Source organism: Lepidochelys olivacea (assembly GCF_965140295.1).
Source record: "Lepidochelys olivacea isolate rLepOli2 genome assembly, chromosome: 8".
Lineage (NCBI taxonomy): Eukaryota > Metazoa > Chordata > Testudines > Cheloniidae > Lepidochelys > Lepidochelys olivacea.
The window spans coordinates 74,706,483-74,723,126 of NC_140418.1; the positions used below are offsets into that span (position 1 = coordinate 74,706,483).

Sequence of the window (16,644 nt, forward strand, 5' to 3'; positions counted from 1 at the left end):
GATAAAGAAGAGAAAGTTTTCCTTCTATGTAGAAGTTTTCTTTGGAAATTGAATACGTGACTGATTATTACTAAGATGCAAACACAGAACAAGGAATCAGTTGGGATGAGGTGTTTCAAAAGAAAAATTTTAGTTCACAGCACTTAGTTTACAATATTTATTGCCATTTTAAATTGGAAAAACTGGCTAAAAAAAGTAGTAGAATGTAAGTGACCCACAGTGTTTAACAAGAATTGATAGGGAGATGAAGTTGGAGAAATTACTCTAAACACTCTCAAAAATAAACTAACTCAAGTACCAACTTTCTTACACCCAAAATATGTTTAATGAAAATAATTTTACATTAAGATTCCAACAAAAAAAAAATTACATTTTAGTGAGCATCAGAATCGCAACAAACAAGCGTGAAAGCAAAAGTTCTCATTTTCCGGTGACTGAGCAACGCCTGACAAACAGCATGAAGAAAAAAATTCAACAAAACCTAATTACAAACTTCCAAGTCAGCTCAGAGACAAGATGTTCCACCAGAAGTTCTCACCACACGCCCAGCAGTTGACATCAGGGCAAAGTGAAGAGCTTTCCTAAGCATGACCTCAGCAAACCCATCCACCTCACTAGTTTTTTGGGGACCAGGCTGCCATTCCCCATGCTGTCTGTGAAGTCAACAGGCCCAGATCCAAGGTGAACGAGGAAGTAGTAGCGGCAGTCACTATGATATAGATTCCTCTCATTTTCATTGTGTGATATACACAGACTTCCTGTGGCCTCTGCACCTTCAAGACCATTTTTGCAGAGCAGATCAGTGATGACTGCAAGCAATGTTTTCTACACAGACTGGCACAAGCCCAAGAAGATGACTTCACCAAGTACTGCAAGAAATGGCAGGATGAGACAGTCAATGCCAGGTTATCTGGGTTACAGGTCTCTCTCAGATGCATTTGCTTCCACTGTGGCAGAAGAAATCTCACTTGATGGAGATCCAAGTATATGGTGGCATCATTGTTGTGAAGCTGGACTGGGCCTGAGAGAAGTTGGAACAGCAGGTGCTTGTGTCAATCACCTTTGGTCAACATGAAAGTCACCAAAGGATACAAAAGGAGTCACCAGCTACCGGCACACCAAAAAGCTGCCCCAAAGACTCTGAAGAGTCAGCAAAGTAGCCTGCACTGGTACTTGGCAATCTGCTTGCATGGCTTTCTCTGCAGTCCAAGCTAGTCTGAAGGGGTACCACCACTATACAGAAATCAATTAGAAGACCTACAGGATTAGTCAAGGTTACCAATTAAGAATGGAAAGCAGATCAAAAAAACAATGCATCAGCTGACTATGATCTGTCTAATAAAACCATTAACTATCTGGGCAGTTCTGTCCACTATAGCAAAGTGACTAGTGAGTATCATGTTGAAAGACTGTGCTGTCGGGAGCAAGAAGAGTGGCCTAACCCCATGAAAATCCCTACTTGTACAGATAAAGAGTCAGGCCTCAGAGAAAATCAACTAAGTTTATCAACAACTTCCAAATTCAGTCACGGCCACTTCCAGGCTGTGGTGGTGAAAGCAGCTTACATTGTACCATTCAAGAAAGATTGCGTTGCTAAAGAAGAGACAGCTTAACATCTGAAACACTTTCCTGTGCAGCTATAACCTGTGATCAGTCTCAAATAAAATTATACATATTTTCAAAAAAAGCTAACTACAACAAACAGAACTTTTCACACCATTCTTTTCCTAGCCATTTTTCTGCATTTCTTTTCACTTTGTGTGTAACATTCATCCACATTTCCCAGGAATCTTGCTTCCAAGACTTTTCTTAAGGCTCTCTCCATAGTGAGAGATTCTCCTTCCCAGTTTTAAAAATATCTGGAAAACAAAGGGGAACAGCATCATGCTCATGCCCTTATTTACTTATTTATGATGTGTGAAGGCATACTGAATGCTTTCTCCATTCCCAAATAAAAAGGAAACAAGCAAAAAAAACTTAGTGAGAAATCCAGGTCCTGACCGCCATTGAAAATTATTGTGACTTTTCTACAATAGAAAAGTGGTGGGATAGCAGTATTGATACTGCCATGTGTCCATACTAGCCATACTATTTCACTTTTGCTTCAGATACACTTCACAGTACTAGATATGTTGCAGTTACACTGCCCAGTGCCCTCCAAGTACCAATCCCACAAACGGGTAAAGAAATAGCTTCTGGGAGATTTTGAAAGCCATCTGGTAGCATAAGCAATTATGGGAGAAGTCAAGCTCTCAGATCTCTCCGAAGTATTATATACCGAAATCAGAAGTTCACTGGGCATGTACCACCGAATCCTGCAGAATCTGACTGTACTGAAGATGTTCAGTGGTTGGAGCTTCAGCTACAGAGTTATTCTTGAGACAAATAGAGGCAGTTGCAAAACTTCAGACTGATGAACTAGGCCTGATATTGCAGCATTACACCACAAAGATAGATCACTGCTCTTCGTGGCAAAGAGAATGGCAATCATCCAGTGACGTCAGGCTACTCAAGATATTACGCTATGTATCAGTCTGAAGTCCACTGTGGGTAACTGTGCAGGTTTGAATAGCAATATATACTTTGTTGCATGTACATATGATCAAGATGATTAGCAAGCGAAAGGAATTAAAGTTATTAGGATTTTTCAATTCTGCAAGTACTACTTATGGAACTCTTTTACCCATTCTCCCCACCTAATCTCCTAGAACAAAACAAAACCCACACCTCTAAGGGTGGCTGGGCCTGATACCACAATTTTTCTAGAAAAATCCTCTGCCCTTCAAAAATGGGCAGCAGGGGATGCTATTCCCACTAAATATTGAATTCATGCTGCCCCCCTTCTCAACATAATTGCAGGTGATGCTATATATTCACCTTTATCATGTCTAATGACACCATGTCCTGCTTACACAAGTCTGGGAATAATGCCAATTCAACTGCACACCAAGCAGGTGCAAAGTCGTGGTAAATTGGTTTTGGGACCCAAAAAAGGAGAGAAAGTCTAGCCCACAATGACTGTTCAGTAACTAATTGTGACATAGGAGACATGTTGGAAAAGGATCCCCCGATCTTTGTAAAGAACTCTCTCCTCAGATCTGTTAAATACATCTACTTTTAGCCGAAGTGCTCACAAGTGCTATGTGGTTAATAAGAGCAGTGGTTTAAGGGAAAAAAACTGGTAAATTGGGGATACACTGCACCTTTGGATGCAGAGGATCTGGAATGTATGTGAGTAGCCAGTGTCAAGGGCTGAATATCACAGGGGAATGGTTCAACTCATTACACTCAACACATCTTGCAGAATATTTATCCATAAGGTACATCAGGTGAGGTTTCTACAGAAAGCTCATAACTTGTCAAAACTCAGTCACTGGCAGATGTACATTCAAGTAATATTTAAGGAAGAGTGTATTTATACTCAAAGTAATTACTACTCCCAGTCCAAAAAGCATAATCACCAAGAGGTAACATCTGGAATGCCCATCCAAGCTAAAGGGAATTCTCACTCCTCCTAATCAGAAGGCAAGGTAACGCAAGGTAAAATGAACTGACCAGCCTTGCTCCCTCCCAAAACTATCAATGGAAAACCAGAGGCATTACCCAATCATCAAAACTTCAAGGAACCTTACAACAGACAGAGCTTTGCCCTGGCTGTGAATAGAAACAAAAGACTTTTCAGTGTACCAGTGTAGGGAAAGACACACTGGATCCTTTCACTGAGGAAGCTCCTTGTGGAGTGACGGTGCTTTCAGGAACATCTTGGACCTTGGCTATTGAGAAACCAGCCAGCTCTGCAATACACTGAAATCTGGGTGGGGGCAGAGGGGAGAAAATTCACTTTATTAGATTGGAAAGATAACTATTCATAAAATGGGAACCTTGATATAAACTTATGATTTTGTTTTGTATTGTAACTACTTGTTTCCACTACACTATTTCTAGTTAAATATTTATTCTTAAGCTAAAAGTAGATTTAACAAAGTGCTCACAAGTGCTGTGTGGTTTATAGGAGCAGTGGTTTAAGGAAAAACTGGTAAATTGGGGGTACACTGCACCTTTGGATGCAGAGGATCTGGAATGTATGTGAGTAGCTGGTGTCAGGGGCTGAATATCACAGGGGAATGATTCATTAGGATTTGTTAACCTGCCTAGACAGGCAAAAGCCATAAACGCAGAGGAGAGTACTTTTGAGTGGCTGAAGGGCTGGCAGTGTCAGGGAGCTGACACCCAGCTACCACAAGAAAGACTCCATCACTAGAGGCAGGGGTTAACAAGGTGACTCCCAGGCCTGGGTCCTCCGAGAACCATCACACTAATGTAGCAGTTTTAATATTTGCCTGATGCCCAAAGATTGACTTATATGGACAGCAGAGGGAGGAGGCAGCAGGACTTGAAGCAACTTCTGCAGAGCTGAAAACACAAGCTAGACTGTTGCAGGCTTTATTCTAACATAGTCAGCATGTTGACCAAATCAAAATACTCCGTGAACATTGTCAAATAAGCATGAGGAACTTGGAATGGATAAGTGAATCATCACTTCTTTATGGCCCATTGATGCCAATTCTTACCTTATGTATTACACTTGTTCTTTATTACTTATTCCAGTCTTGGGCAGAGGTGGGCAAACTATGGCCCGCAGGCCACATCCAGCCCATGGGACTGTCCTACCCAGACCTTGGGCTCCCGGGCCCTCCCCCACAGCCTCAGCTCGCCATGCTGCCAGCGCTATGGGTGTGTGGCTGCGAGCTCCTGCTGGGCAGCACAGCTGCGAGAGTCGCCAGCCTGCCCCAGTACTCTAGACTGCACGGCAGTGTGGCTGGCTCCGGCTGGGCGGCGCAGATGCCAGTCCTGGTACTCTGAGCGGCATGGTAAGGGGGTGGGGAGGTTGGATAAGGGGTATGGGGTTCTGGGAGGCACTCAGGGGACAGGGAGTGCTGGGATAGGCGCAGGAGTCCCGGGGGGGCTGTCAGGGGGGCAGGGGTGCGAATAGGGGTTGGGGCAGTCAGGGGACAGGGAGCAGGGTGAGTTGGATGGGTTGGGAGTTCTGAGGGGGGCAGTCAGGGGGCGGGAAGTAGGAGAGGGTGGATGGGGGCAGGGGCCAGGCTGTTTCAGGAGGCACAGCCTTCCCTACCTGGGCCTCCATACAGTTTGGGAACCCCAGTATGGCCCTCAGGCCAAAAAGTTTGCTCACCCCTGGGCTGTGTCTACACTACACATCTTACAGCAGCACAGCTGTTCCGCTAAAGCCTTCCCACTGTAAAGCACACAATGTAGCCGCTCTTTGTTGGCAAGAGAGAGCTCTCCTGCCAACAAAATAAAGCCAGCCCCAACGAGGAGCAGTAGCTTTGTCTGAGAGAGAGCGTCTCCCACCAACAAAGTACTGTCCACACCAGTGCTGTCTTATCAAAACTTTTGTTGGTGTTTTGTTTTTTATGCCCCTGCCCGACAAAAGTTTTAACAACAAAATTAAGTGTAGACATAGCCTTATTTTCTATGGAGATGAGGAAGAGCATTGTTAGTCTACCCACAGGCCATTTGCTGCTATGAAGTGATTGTGTGTGACAGTGGAATTATATACACACATACAAAAACAAGACTATCTTAGTGGTACATGGTGGAATGATACAATACAGTAGCGAAGACTGGTACATTTGATGTTCAACTTACACAGTGGCTCTCTTTTCCAGAAATTTCTTAAACTTTAAAAGTTAGGCTACTGTAATAACAAAACAACTTAATATAGTCACACTAAAAAAGGGTTGAGATATATTAAAGGTTTATAAAATACTTCATTTGGATTTCAATTTTCCTTCCCATGACCTTATCAAGGAGGTGGAAAAACCCTGGAAAAATTGAACCTGAATGTAACTGATACAAACATATTTGAGTGAGTTTGCAGAGCCTGAAACAATAGCTGACATGAGAATTACTTTACTCATTTCAGTAAATATTTACTCAGATGCCAATAATGATATTTTAAATTCAACACTTAACATTACACTGCTCAAAATATGAAAAAGACAAAGTATCATTATGATCTATTCTGAGTGACAGCTCATTTTTGGTACCACAAGGTAATAGGCCCGTGAAAGGAATACCCCTTATCTCCCACATCCCACCCAGGGGAAACCCTATTCAAAGGGCCCAACAAACCCCGATGGCTGCATTTTAATCCTAGTGACAAGAAGCCAAGTCCAAGGACCAATGTAGAACCTATGCAGCATACATGATCATATTCTGAACACCTCCACAATTCAAGGGATGTATCAAGTGGACAGAATTTGTTTTTTGGGCACAACTTCCCCTACCACCAATTTGAACACCGAGTAGTATCATATGCATTGAAAAAAAATGGTAGTGGACAGAAGGGGTGGGTCTTAAGTGAATGGATATGACAAGCAAAAAAACTAATGAAGTTATGATAAGAATGAAAGATAAGGAATTGACAAGTGAAGTTATTTTTAGTTGCACATGAAAATTTGTTTACTTCTATTTAAATTTCACTGACTAATATTTTGGAAAAACAAAGTCCAAAAGATATACCACCACCTACCCTTCATATAAGGCCTAATCTACACACCATTTTGGTACCATCTAATTATTTTGATGAGGGGTGTGATTTATACTTAAAGTGGTGTAATTTCCTAGTGTGGACACAGTTCTATCATTATAAAAGCACTTATATAAGCCACACCAATATAAGCCCCTTTATAGTAATATAACTGTGGGATATGTATATGTACCACTTAACTATATTGGTTTGTAGAAACAAAACTTTCTAGACAAGCCGTAAGGTTTGAGAGCTCACAGTACCCATTGAAATCCTTGCTACCAAAATCAGGGAAGACCAGACTTTACACCCTTGATATTTAAGCTTTAAACATCTACCTGCCTTTAAAAAAAAAAAAAAAAAAGCTTAATTCCCAGGTCCTCTTTATATACCATAAAACCAAAAGGGTGTAAGCTTCCGTCCACCCCACCTGCCACAATCCTTTGTCTTTTAAGGCAGTTTTAAAATAAGTTTAAAATTCACTTTTTATTGTTACTTCATAAGAAAAACAGATTTCTGACCTATAATAAAAATCAGTAACTTCATAAACGTAGAACTTTACCATTGTTGTATAATATGAATGTATTATGTAGTAAATTGTGAGTTTCCATCACGATCAAATTCTCACTGGCTGTAACACAGGTTACTGTACATATTAGTATATATATTTGAGTATTTTCTACTCTTTTATGGAACTTTATGGCTGAATAAATATTTAAAATTTATTTTGATTTCCAACTTTCTGTCCCAGCTCACATACTAGATATATTACTTTTACAGAATTTTATCAGATTTAATAATTTTACTAAGATAATGTTGAAGTAAAGAGAAAACGGTACAGAGTTTAGGCATGGAAGTTTCTCGTTATCAGGGAATAAGGTACAGAATATCAAGGGGTGAGAAATTCAGTTTAGGAACGGGTGGCGTAAAAAATACATAATCTGCACTCTCCCAGATTGGGGGTAAAAGTTTAACATCTCAATGTCTGTACTTTGACCTATGGGGGTATGTTGTCCATATAATGGCTATGTTCAGGTGTGGAGTATAATGAGCGGATACAATGATGGGGATGGATCTACCCTCATTTGGTGGGATTTAATGTTCAGTGAGTTTATGGTTCCAGTTCATACAGTCCAGTGGAAAAAGCCTCTCAGTCCCTTTCCCATAGTTGATGCACGATGTCGTACCGGCTCACACCTCCTGGTATTGTCGGTGGGCGGTGATGTGTTCGATGTAGATGTCCCTGGACCATTACAGTAACACTTAGTGCCAATGTTGTGCTAAGAACCGTACAAACACATAAGATATAGGCCCTACCCTAAAGGGCAAGTGTATTTTGCTCTAAAACAAGAAACATACAAAGGATAGAGGTAGAAACACAGTCTTATTCAATTTTTAAGTATACAATCAAAACAAAGTTTGAAAATGTAAAATGTGCCAAATCCATCTGCCACTCAACCCACTGTTAATTGACAGATTTTTTTTTTTAATAGACATTAGCAGAAGTGGGCCTTAACTATCATTTGAAGGAGAATGTGCCTTCCCTTTATGATTACATGTGGAAAAGCCTTCCTGATGTCAGAGTGTTACTTGCTAGCAAGTGAAGTGGATTATAAACACCCACCCACACACATATATACACACACAAAAACACTCATGAGCTGGAGTTTCTGAAGACAGTTTGTGCTAAGACTGGGAAGTAGAGGAAAGTAGAATACTGTACATGGTCAATACATTATTTTTGATTACTTATGAATTTCTTCAAACAGAGATGTTTATCCTCTGAGAACTAGGGCCTGGTATACACTATGAATTTACATTGGTATAGCTAGGTCTCTTGGGGGTGCAGCTGCGCTGCTGTGATGTTTTAAGTGCAGACATATCCTAAGTGTATCAAATGTTAAGTTCTTAAATCAAGGCATTTGTAACATGCTCACAGGTGCAAAAAATGTCGGCTTTTCTGGTGTATTTTATCTATATTGGGATAAGTAACCCCAGTTCTTTGGCACCATCACTCTGGAGTTGTCAAGAGTGCTTTATGCTGAAGCACTGAAAATGGGGACATACTGCAGGATGAATGTTTAAGTATGGCCTATTTAGTTTGTTATACCTCGAGACCTGACACAAATAGGCTGTCACTTTGAAATAAATAGTTTACCACCAGTGAAGTGTAAACAAAATAGAAATTATGAAGAAAAATATTAAATCTATTTAGTCTCAGTTCTGAGGGAACAATCCTATAAATATAGACAGCAGTGCTGAATACTGAAAAAAGGTACTTCAATTCACATTCAGAAGGAGGGCACAAATATTAGAATTAATGCACAATATTGTTGATAAAACCTTCCACAGGAATCTATAGTCCTATTTTTAGGCTTCTTAGTAAAGAACAGTTACTTTAATTATGAACCTTTTAATTTGGAAGAGACCAGATTCTTCCAGTACCTTTCAGAACCTGGCATAAGAAAAGGATATTTTAAGTACAGAGAAAAAAAAAAAAGACAAAAGTAGGACAAACCAGTTTTATATAGTTTGGCTCTCTTTTTGGAACATGAAAAGTACATTAAGGTGGACTTACATTTATACGGTCTACAACTACTTTTGCAGTGTAACATTAATTGTTCTAGTTTTGGAGACAAACCCTCACACTTTTGCTGTATTACTGTTATGCGCTTCTAATATTCTTATGTTGATAATTGCTGTCATTTCTGTTAATTTTTTTAAAGTGTTGGATAGTTTGAGAGATTTTACTGTAAGCCGACAGACTGAATATATACCTTCTCAAAAATCTATTCTTTAAACATTCACACACACACTTCAAGGGCAATATTCGTTCTACTTTTGAACACTACAGTTTACTTCAGCCCCAATTGTGATCACAAGTGAATATCATGCAGTATGCTATCCCACTAAAGGATTATTAAAAATGTTTTGGAAAACAATTCTACATCTTGGTGGTCAAATTTGCTCCGAGTTCTTCTTTCCTCTGGTTAGACACCTGGGGAAAACCTTTATCAACCACAGAACATTTTTCATTTGTTCATATTGCTTTTCAAATAGCTTTATCCCGTCAAAGTACAACTCATCCATGATAGTCAGTATTTGATGCAAACAGCTATTTTCTTTGCTATGGAATACAGATTCTTAAAAAGGGCAGAAAAGCATTCCCACAGCCCTTTCAATCATCATCAGACTACCTAGGAATCGCTTTCATTCCACACATGAAAGAGATGCAACTGCCCTTAACCTATAGGATTTATCCTCAGAAGTGAAAACTGGTTAAGACCTTGAGCAGAAATCCTAGTGAATACTGCCACTAGACTTCCTTATCTTGTAATCACATTCTCTCTGAAGATCCTAAAACCCTAACTTTCCATAATTCAAAGTACAGTAACTCCACGCTTAACATCCTCTCGGTTAACGTTGTTTTGATGTTACATCCCTGCTCCATTACAGAACATGCTCGTTTAAAGTTGTGTAATGTTCCCCTATAATGTCATTTAGCCACCTGCTTTGTCCACAGCTGGCAGCCCCCCCATCAGCTCCCCTACGTCCCCCACCAGCGCCTCCCACGCACCAGCGGACCCCACGGATCAGGACCTTCCCCCTGCTCTCCCGTGTCTCCTGCCCGCTGCAATCAGCTGTCTTGAGGTGTTCAGAAGGCTGGGGGGAGGAGCAAGGACACTGCACGCAGCCTCCCACCTCCCTCCCCAGCCTCCTGAATGCCCCAAACCAGCTGATTGCCGCAGGCAGGGGCGAAGGGGGAGGAGGTGGGGGGGGGAGAGAAAAGGCAGGTTAACCGTGGGGACTTGGGGGAAGGGGTGGAGTGGATGGGCCGAGGTTTGAGCCCTCTGCCCCAGGCAAAGTCGGTGCCTGTGCTTGCAAGAACAGCAAGAGGAGCAGCCGGACAATCCACCCTCTTCCAGTCTCTGACTTGGCTACCTCAGCCAAGCTTCATACTTGGCAATGATGATTGTAGTATTAAATTGTTTAAAACTTATACTTGTATTAAATTGCTTGTTTAAAATGTATACAATTCCTTTTGTCTGGCAAAAAAAAAAAATAAAAATGTCCCTGGAACCTAACCCCCACCATTTACATTAATTCTTATGGGGAAACTGTTTCGCTTAAAGTTGCATTTTTCAGGAACATAACTACAACATTAAGTGAGAAGTTACTGTAGTTATTTTTAGTATAATTTATCATAAAAAGTCCATCAAGACTCAAAGTCTTTAAAAAGTCATCACAGAATGGTGGACTGGTCTCCATGAATCTGTTACTAGAACTAGGTTATAGGTTAACTTGGGAGCGAGTACACACACACACACACAGAGAGAGAGAAAGAGAGAGAACACAGACAGAACACAAAGGGAAAGGGAAAAAATAAGGTATCAGAACTTTAACAAGTCTCACCTTGTTTGTTTCCCCCTCCCTGAATCCTTTGCCCCAAATGTTATTTAGTGTGCAGTCTCCTTGGGTTAAGGATGTTCTTTTGTGTTTCTGAAGTAACTAGCCCATTGTAAGTACTACTATAAACAAATACTTGAGGGTGGGCAAGTATGTCAGGAGGTCCAAGACACTTCCATTTGAGTTGTATTGAAAAAGGGCATAACTTTGCATATCTGTGAAACTGAAATCTACTCTCAATCTTAAAAACAAAAACAAAAAAAAACCCATAAAGAGAACTCAGTCTTAATTTCCTCATAGGCCATCCTAAAAGAGGAGTGACCCTTAAGAGAGCAATTTATCTTCCCCAAGTTTCTTTCTATGGAATAACCTACACCTGAGGAGCAGAAGAAAAAGTGACCTTTGGAAGTCATTTAACACTAGAAATGTGTCAGAACTGACTGCAAATCCATCCTTAATTTTCTTCCCTCAAGGTTAAGTTCAACCTCCCTGACGAATACCACCTGTATTTTTCAGTAGGATGATCCATTTCTGAAGTGATGCTGTCAGCTTGAAATCTAGTTCTTTTCAAAATGTTAAAAGTTGTTTCAGGTATTACGCTGCCCCAGGGACTGTCTGGCAGTACACCTCTACCCCAATATAATGCAACCCGCTAGAACGTGGGTTTGCATACAACGCGGTAAAGCTCCGACACGCTGCTCTGAGCAGAGTGTTAAGGGTGCTGGACTGGGCCAGGGCAGAGGGGTTGGATAAGGTGCAGAGGGTCTCAGGGGCAGTCAGGGGCTCTCCCCGCCCCCCCCCCATGATATGGGTGGGGCACTTTTGGGAGCCCCGCAGTCCCAGTGGGGCCCACGGTATTAGCGGGGGGCCAGAAGTAGCCTGCCCCGCATCCCTCATCCCGGCCCCAGCTGTGTCGCTCGGGGAAGGGGGCTTGGAGGAAGGGATTCCCCCCCTGCACTCACCGGCAGCAGCGGAAGCAGAGCAGCCCGGCTCCAGCCCGCTCCACTCTACGAGCTCCTGGCCACAGCGTTCCGCTGCCCACCGCAGGTGAGTGCGGGACCTTTCCCCAACACCACCCCTGCCCTCCCACAGCGACATGGCTGGGGCCTGGGCAAGGAAAGCGGAGCAGGCTGGGGCTGCATCGCTCCGCTTCCTGCTGCAGGTGAGTATGGGGGGCGTCCTTTCCCCAACCTCCCCACATTCACCAGCAGCGGGAAGCAGAGCGTCGCGGCTGAGAGGTGGCAGAGCGGAGTGGGCTGGGGCCGTGTTGCTCCGCTTCTCACCGCCGCTGGTGAGTGTCTGTCAGGGGGTGAGGGGTGTGGATAGGGGTCAGAGCAGTCGGGGACAGGGAAGAGCGGGGGTTGGGTAGGGGGAGGTCAGGGAACAAGCAACTGGGGGGGCCAAAGCAAGTTAGATATAACGCAGTCTCACCTATAATGTGGTGAGATTTTTTTGTCTCCCGAGGGCCACATTATATCAGGGTAGAGGTGTATTTGTGGTTTTACAATCCTCCTCCTGGCTTTTTCAGAGACATTTCTCTCTCCCTTCCCCAGAGAAAGGCCCACACAAACAAGGTGAAACTGGCTACCTAAGGAAGTCAGCAATACACAAAGTGCTGCTAAGTGTGCAAACAAATGAAAACTTTAATCTAAACTGTTACATAATATCAAAAGTGGTTTTTGGTTTTTTTTGGTAGCATTAAAAGTAACAAAAAAAACCCAACCACCAGACCAAATGCAATTAAGACACTCTTTAAAGCCATTCTCAGATGCACACAAAACAGTAACACCTCCCCACTCAAATGTCTCCCAAGATATGGATGCCCACCCTTTACTAGCCAATGCTACTAATAGCCAAATGCTATCTACTATTCTTCTCTCACACACACACACTCCCCCCTCCCCGGAGGGAAAACTGAAAAGAACTTAATATTTCTGGGATAACTTTTGGAATTAAAAGTGGTGCAGTGTACAATGTACTTCATATTGTTACACATAAGTTTAGCAAAAAATATTCCACATATTTTACTGGACACCAGCCAGATGAAACAAGCCTTACAGAAACAGAGTGGAAATTTGATTTAGCACAATGGAAGACACATTCTCAAGGAGAAGCATCATAGCCCTGTTCTCCCAAACCTGTGGGGCCACACCAAACATCACTATACCATTAAAGCTCCGGTTCACATCTCACAACCTTGCAGCTCCTCACAGATATTCCCCTCCCCCCTTTCACTGCCTCATTCTGTTCATTTCCCTTTCTTTCACTCTCAATCTCTTTGTTTCCCCTTATTCTCTCTCCAGTTCTCTCTTCAAATTGAAATGGTGTCAATTTATTAGCCTATACTCCAATATTGCACTACTCAGGCTTTTTAATCTTTCACCTTCAACAAATGCTTTGAACTGAATTGTAACCTTAAATCTCTGTTTTAAAGCATTAGACAACAAATCATTTCTGGACATTTTCATCTACTTATAGTTACATGTAACAAATATTAGAATAAACTATTTTCTCTATTGATTACACAAACGAATGTCAAAAACACCTAAGTATAGTTACTGTCACCATTTCCCCCTGCATAGTTAGCCAGTCTCTCCTATTTATGAGCAAAGACAGATCATGTTTTAAATGTATTGCTAACTTGCTTTGACATTTTAAAAATTATAAACAGGGCCAAACTATCAGAAACTCATGGGATACATATTATGCTAAAGAAAGAATGTTGTAGATTATAATTGTATATAGCCTCTTTCATTCAAATTGTATCCAAAACGCTCCAAGTGGTTAAGTGCAACTTCAATCCTTTAAAATGTTGCCAAATAGACACTGGTCTCAATTTGAAAATATAAAGACACATCTTGTTACCTCCTATTAAAACAAGAAAAACATCAACCCATTTTCTTTTGTGATTCAAGTGATAAGAAAGAGAGTATTGCGAGGGCTTTCTAGTTACACTAACAACCACCAGTTTCCACAGTTTTGGGGAAGAAATATCTAAAGTTTCTCAGGACAACACAACATATTAAATTTGTTATAATTCGTCCATCTTTGAGATGAAACGTACTATTGTAAAAGATACATTATCTGCACAAAAAGTGAACAGTCCTTCAAATAAGCCTGCCCTCTCTCTTTCTGTTGCTTTTTCTTTTTATACTTTAACAGCTTTGTCCATAGTCAGACACAATGTCTGATAAGGAAACCACCATCTAAACACCCAACTACACCCCACACCACCCAGATTCCCTCCAGGACCCCCAAGATGGTGATGTTCTCCCCTTTGTTTGGTCTCCACAGGGCACTTGCAAATCCCCTCATCATCTGCCTGTTATAGGCAGCCTCGAAGACGGCCCTTATTTCTGAAGTCCTCTGGCCCCTAAATATGCCCCACAAGACCAGATGTGCCTACAATGAGCACAGCACTGGGGGAAGAACGGCTGGAGGGCTGGGTTTCCCCACCCGGCTGGGGATCGACCCTCCCCTCCCCCTTTAGGGGAGCCCTCTACGCGGGGGGGGGGAGCAGTCCTCGCTGCCCACCCCACAAACTCCGGGGCGGCCGCCCACCGCGGAAAGCCCGGCCTCCCTCACCTCATTCGGTCTCTCCAGTGGTGCCAACCGCCTCATGCAGGGAAATCAGCGGACTCAGCACCCTCCCCCCTGGAGCCTCTCTGCGGCCGGGCCCTCCGTGCACAGCGCCCCCAGACAGCCCTCGCCGAGCGGAGAGTGGGGGAGGGTCAGAGTCGATTCACACACTACCCGGCTCCGCCGCAGCCCTTCGCCATTTTTGTTTCCCGCGGAGGAGAAGCTGGTGCATTGTGGGAAAAAACAAAGCGCCTCGCCTCACCCCCCTCGCCCCCGCTGGGCCCGCCTGCGCCGCACGGCCGCTCTCCGGACAGGGGGCGGGGAGTGGGGGAGGAGGCCGAGCGACAGCGGAAGGAGACGTGCGACAGAGAGCCTCTGCCGCTGGTGAACAAAGAAGAACTATTTTAGACTTGATTGCAGCGAATGTGAATCCCTCCTCCGAGTCCTCCCCCTCGGAACTACGTCTAGCAGAGCGGGGGAGCGGCGTTCTCCTGGCTTACCTATTGTTCCCCCTCTTCACTCACACCTCTGGGGGGAGGGGTGGCAGCCCTTCCCCCCCCCCCCCGCACGTCTCGCTTGTAACTGCTAACGCTTCCCCACGTACCCAGCTGTCTGGCTGTGCCAGCTCCCCACAGTTCGACAGCCAGCAGCATGCACAGAAATGTAGGCCTGGAGAGATTCCCCTCCCCTCCCCCCCCCCCCCCGGGGTCACCTAGTCCCCCATCCCCTGCTGAGGCAGGACCACGTATACCTAGATCATGCCTGGGTGCGTGCCTCTCTATCCTGGTTTGAAAAACCTCCCGTGACAGGCATTCCTTGGTGGCCAGTTCTGGTGCTTAGCCAGGCAGGGTGTCAGTTCTGCCTCTTTCTCCCTTCTCCCGCCGAACCCCCTAGCCTGGCGTTTCAGCCATGAATCTGGAAAGGGTCACAACACAGGAAGGAAGTAGATCGCACTTCCTAGCCACCATGTAGCCACCAATCCTGAGAGCTGCTAACAGAGACCAGGTGCTTTCGCTCCAGGGCTGAAAGACTCTAACTGGCTGGAGGCCTTTTCCTTTAAGGGAGCAGGCCAAGAAGCAGATGGGCTTGACAACCTGTCACACAGCTGATAAGCCATTTTCATCTTCCCACTTATGCTGGAAGTGCATGATGGGAGTCAATAAAGCTCCTTGCAGAAGTCACCAAAACTATTACTTAGCATAGTCTGTGGAAGTGTGTTACTGAGGGGCTTTTATTTTTATCTTTCATATTTATGCACTGAAACCTATTTTAATTATTTGTTCTATCAGTGAGATTATAGTTCTTACAAGGATTCACCCATGTTAGTTTATTGTGGCTATTTAATATTACATGTAGAAAAATAGTCTAATAGTCAATAGAGTCTGATGTGGAGCCTCTAAGCATTTGTGTAATGCAAATATTTACCAAGTCTACAAAATAACTGTTTAGAAGATCTAAACGATACTGAAGACTAGGTTGCTGGCAGTGAGCAGCTAAGATTCAATAGTAACAGGCACATGACTGACAGAGTGAAGAAACTTAACTCCATGCTTTGGTTTTCCACTCTCATCTACAGTCTTCTTATGGTAGGGTAATTTAGTGCTTTGACTAGAGCTCTCCCATTACAGGATAAACAGTTCAGAACAAAAAGAAAAGGAGTACTAGTGGCACCTTAGAGACTAACCAATTTATTTGAGCATAAGCTTCCATGAGCTACAGCGAATACAGACTAACACGGCTGCTACTCTGAAACAGTTCAGAACAAACATCGCACAATCTTCCAGCCCTCTCTGGGCTCAAATAGTCCTTAAACAGCTCTTCCCTGCCCACGAGTCCATTTACCTGTTGACACAAACTGTGTAGGTAGCAGGAGCACAGTGGTCCGTCAGCCCTTCTAAACTCAGTATGTAAAGGCTTCTTTCCACTCTTATTGAAAATCCAAGCTGGGGGCCCTAAACAAAGACAGAAGGCAGTATCAGACCCCAAACTTGCATCTCTGCTGAACTGTCACAGGCCTTTTCCTTTTCTTGCTTCATCCCTCTTTTCTACTCATGCCTGTTTTCAAACCATTTCCCCACAGCCCTACTGGCTGCTTTTCCATGTTG

The 16,644-nt window shown here is 43.3% G+C and overlaps 1 protein-coding gene across 2 annotated transcripts in view; it reads right to left on the reverse strand.

The window, feature by feature from the left end:
* The window catches only part of MTF2 (metal response element binding transcription factor 2), a 49,267-nt gene extending 34,468 nt beyond the window's left edge, over positions 1 to 14,799 (reverse strand). The window contains exon 1 of one of the 2 annotated variants that reach the window (XM_084636704.1): positions 14,546 to 14,799. In XM_084636704.1, the coding sequence (XP_084492830.1) occupies positions 14,546 to 14,550 (5 nt within the window). In that variant the 5' untranslated portion in view covers positions 14,551 to 14,799. The remainder of the gene's footprint in view (positions 1 to 14,545) is intronic. The other variant, XM_084636705.1, reaches the window with a different exon arrangement.
* Between the last annotated feature and the right edge of the window lie 1,845 nt (positions 14,800 to 16,644).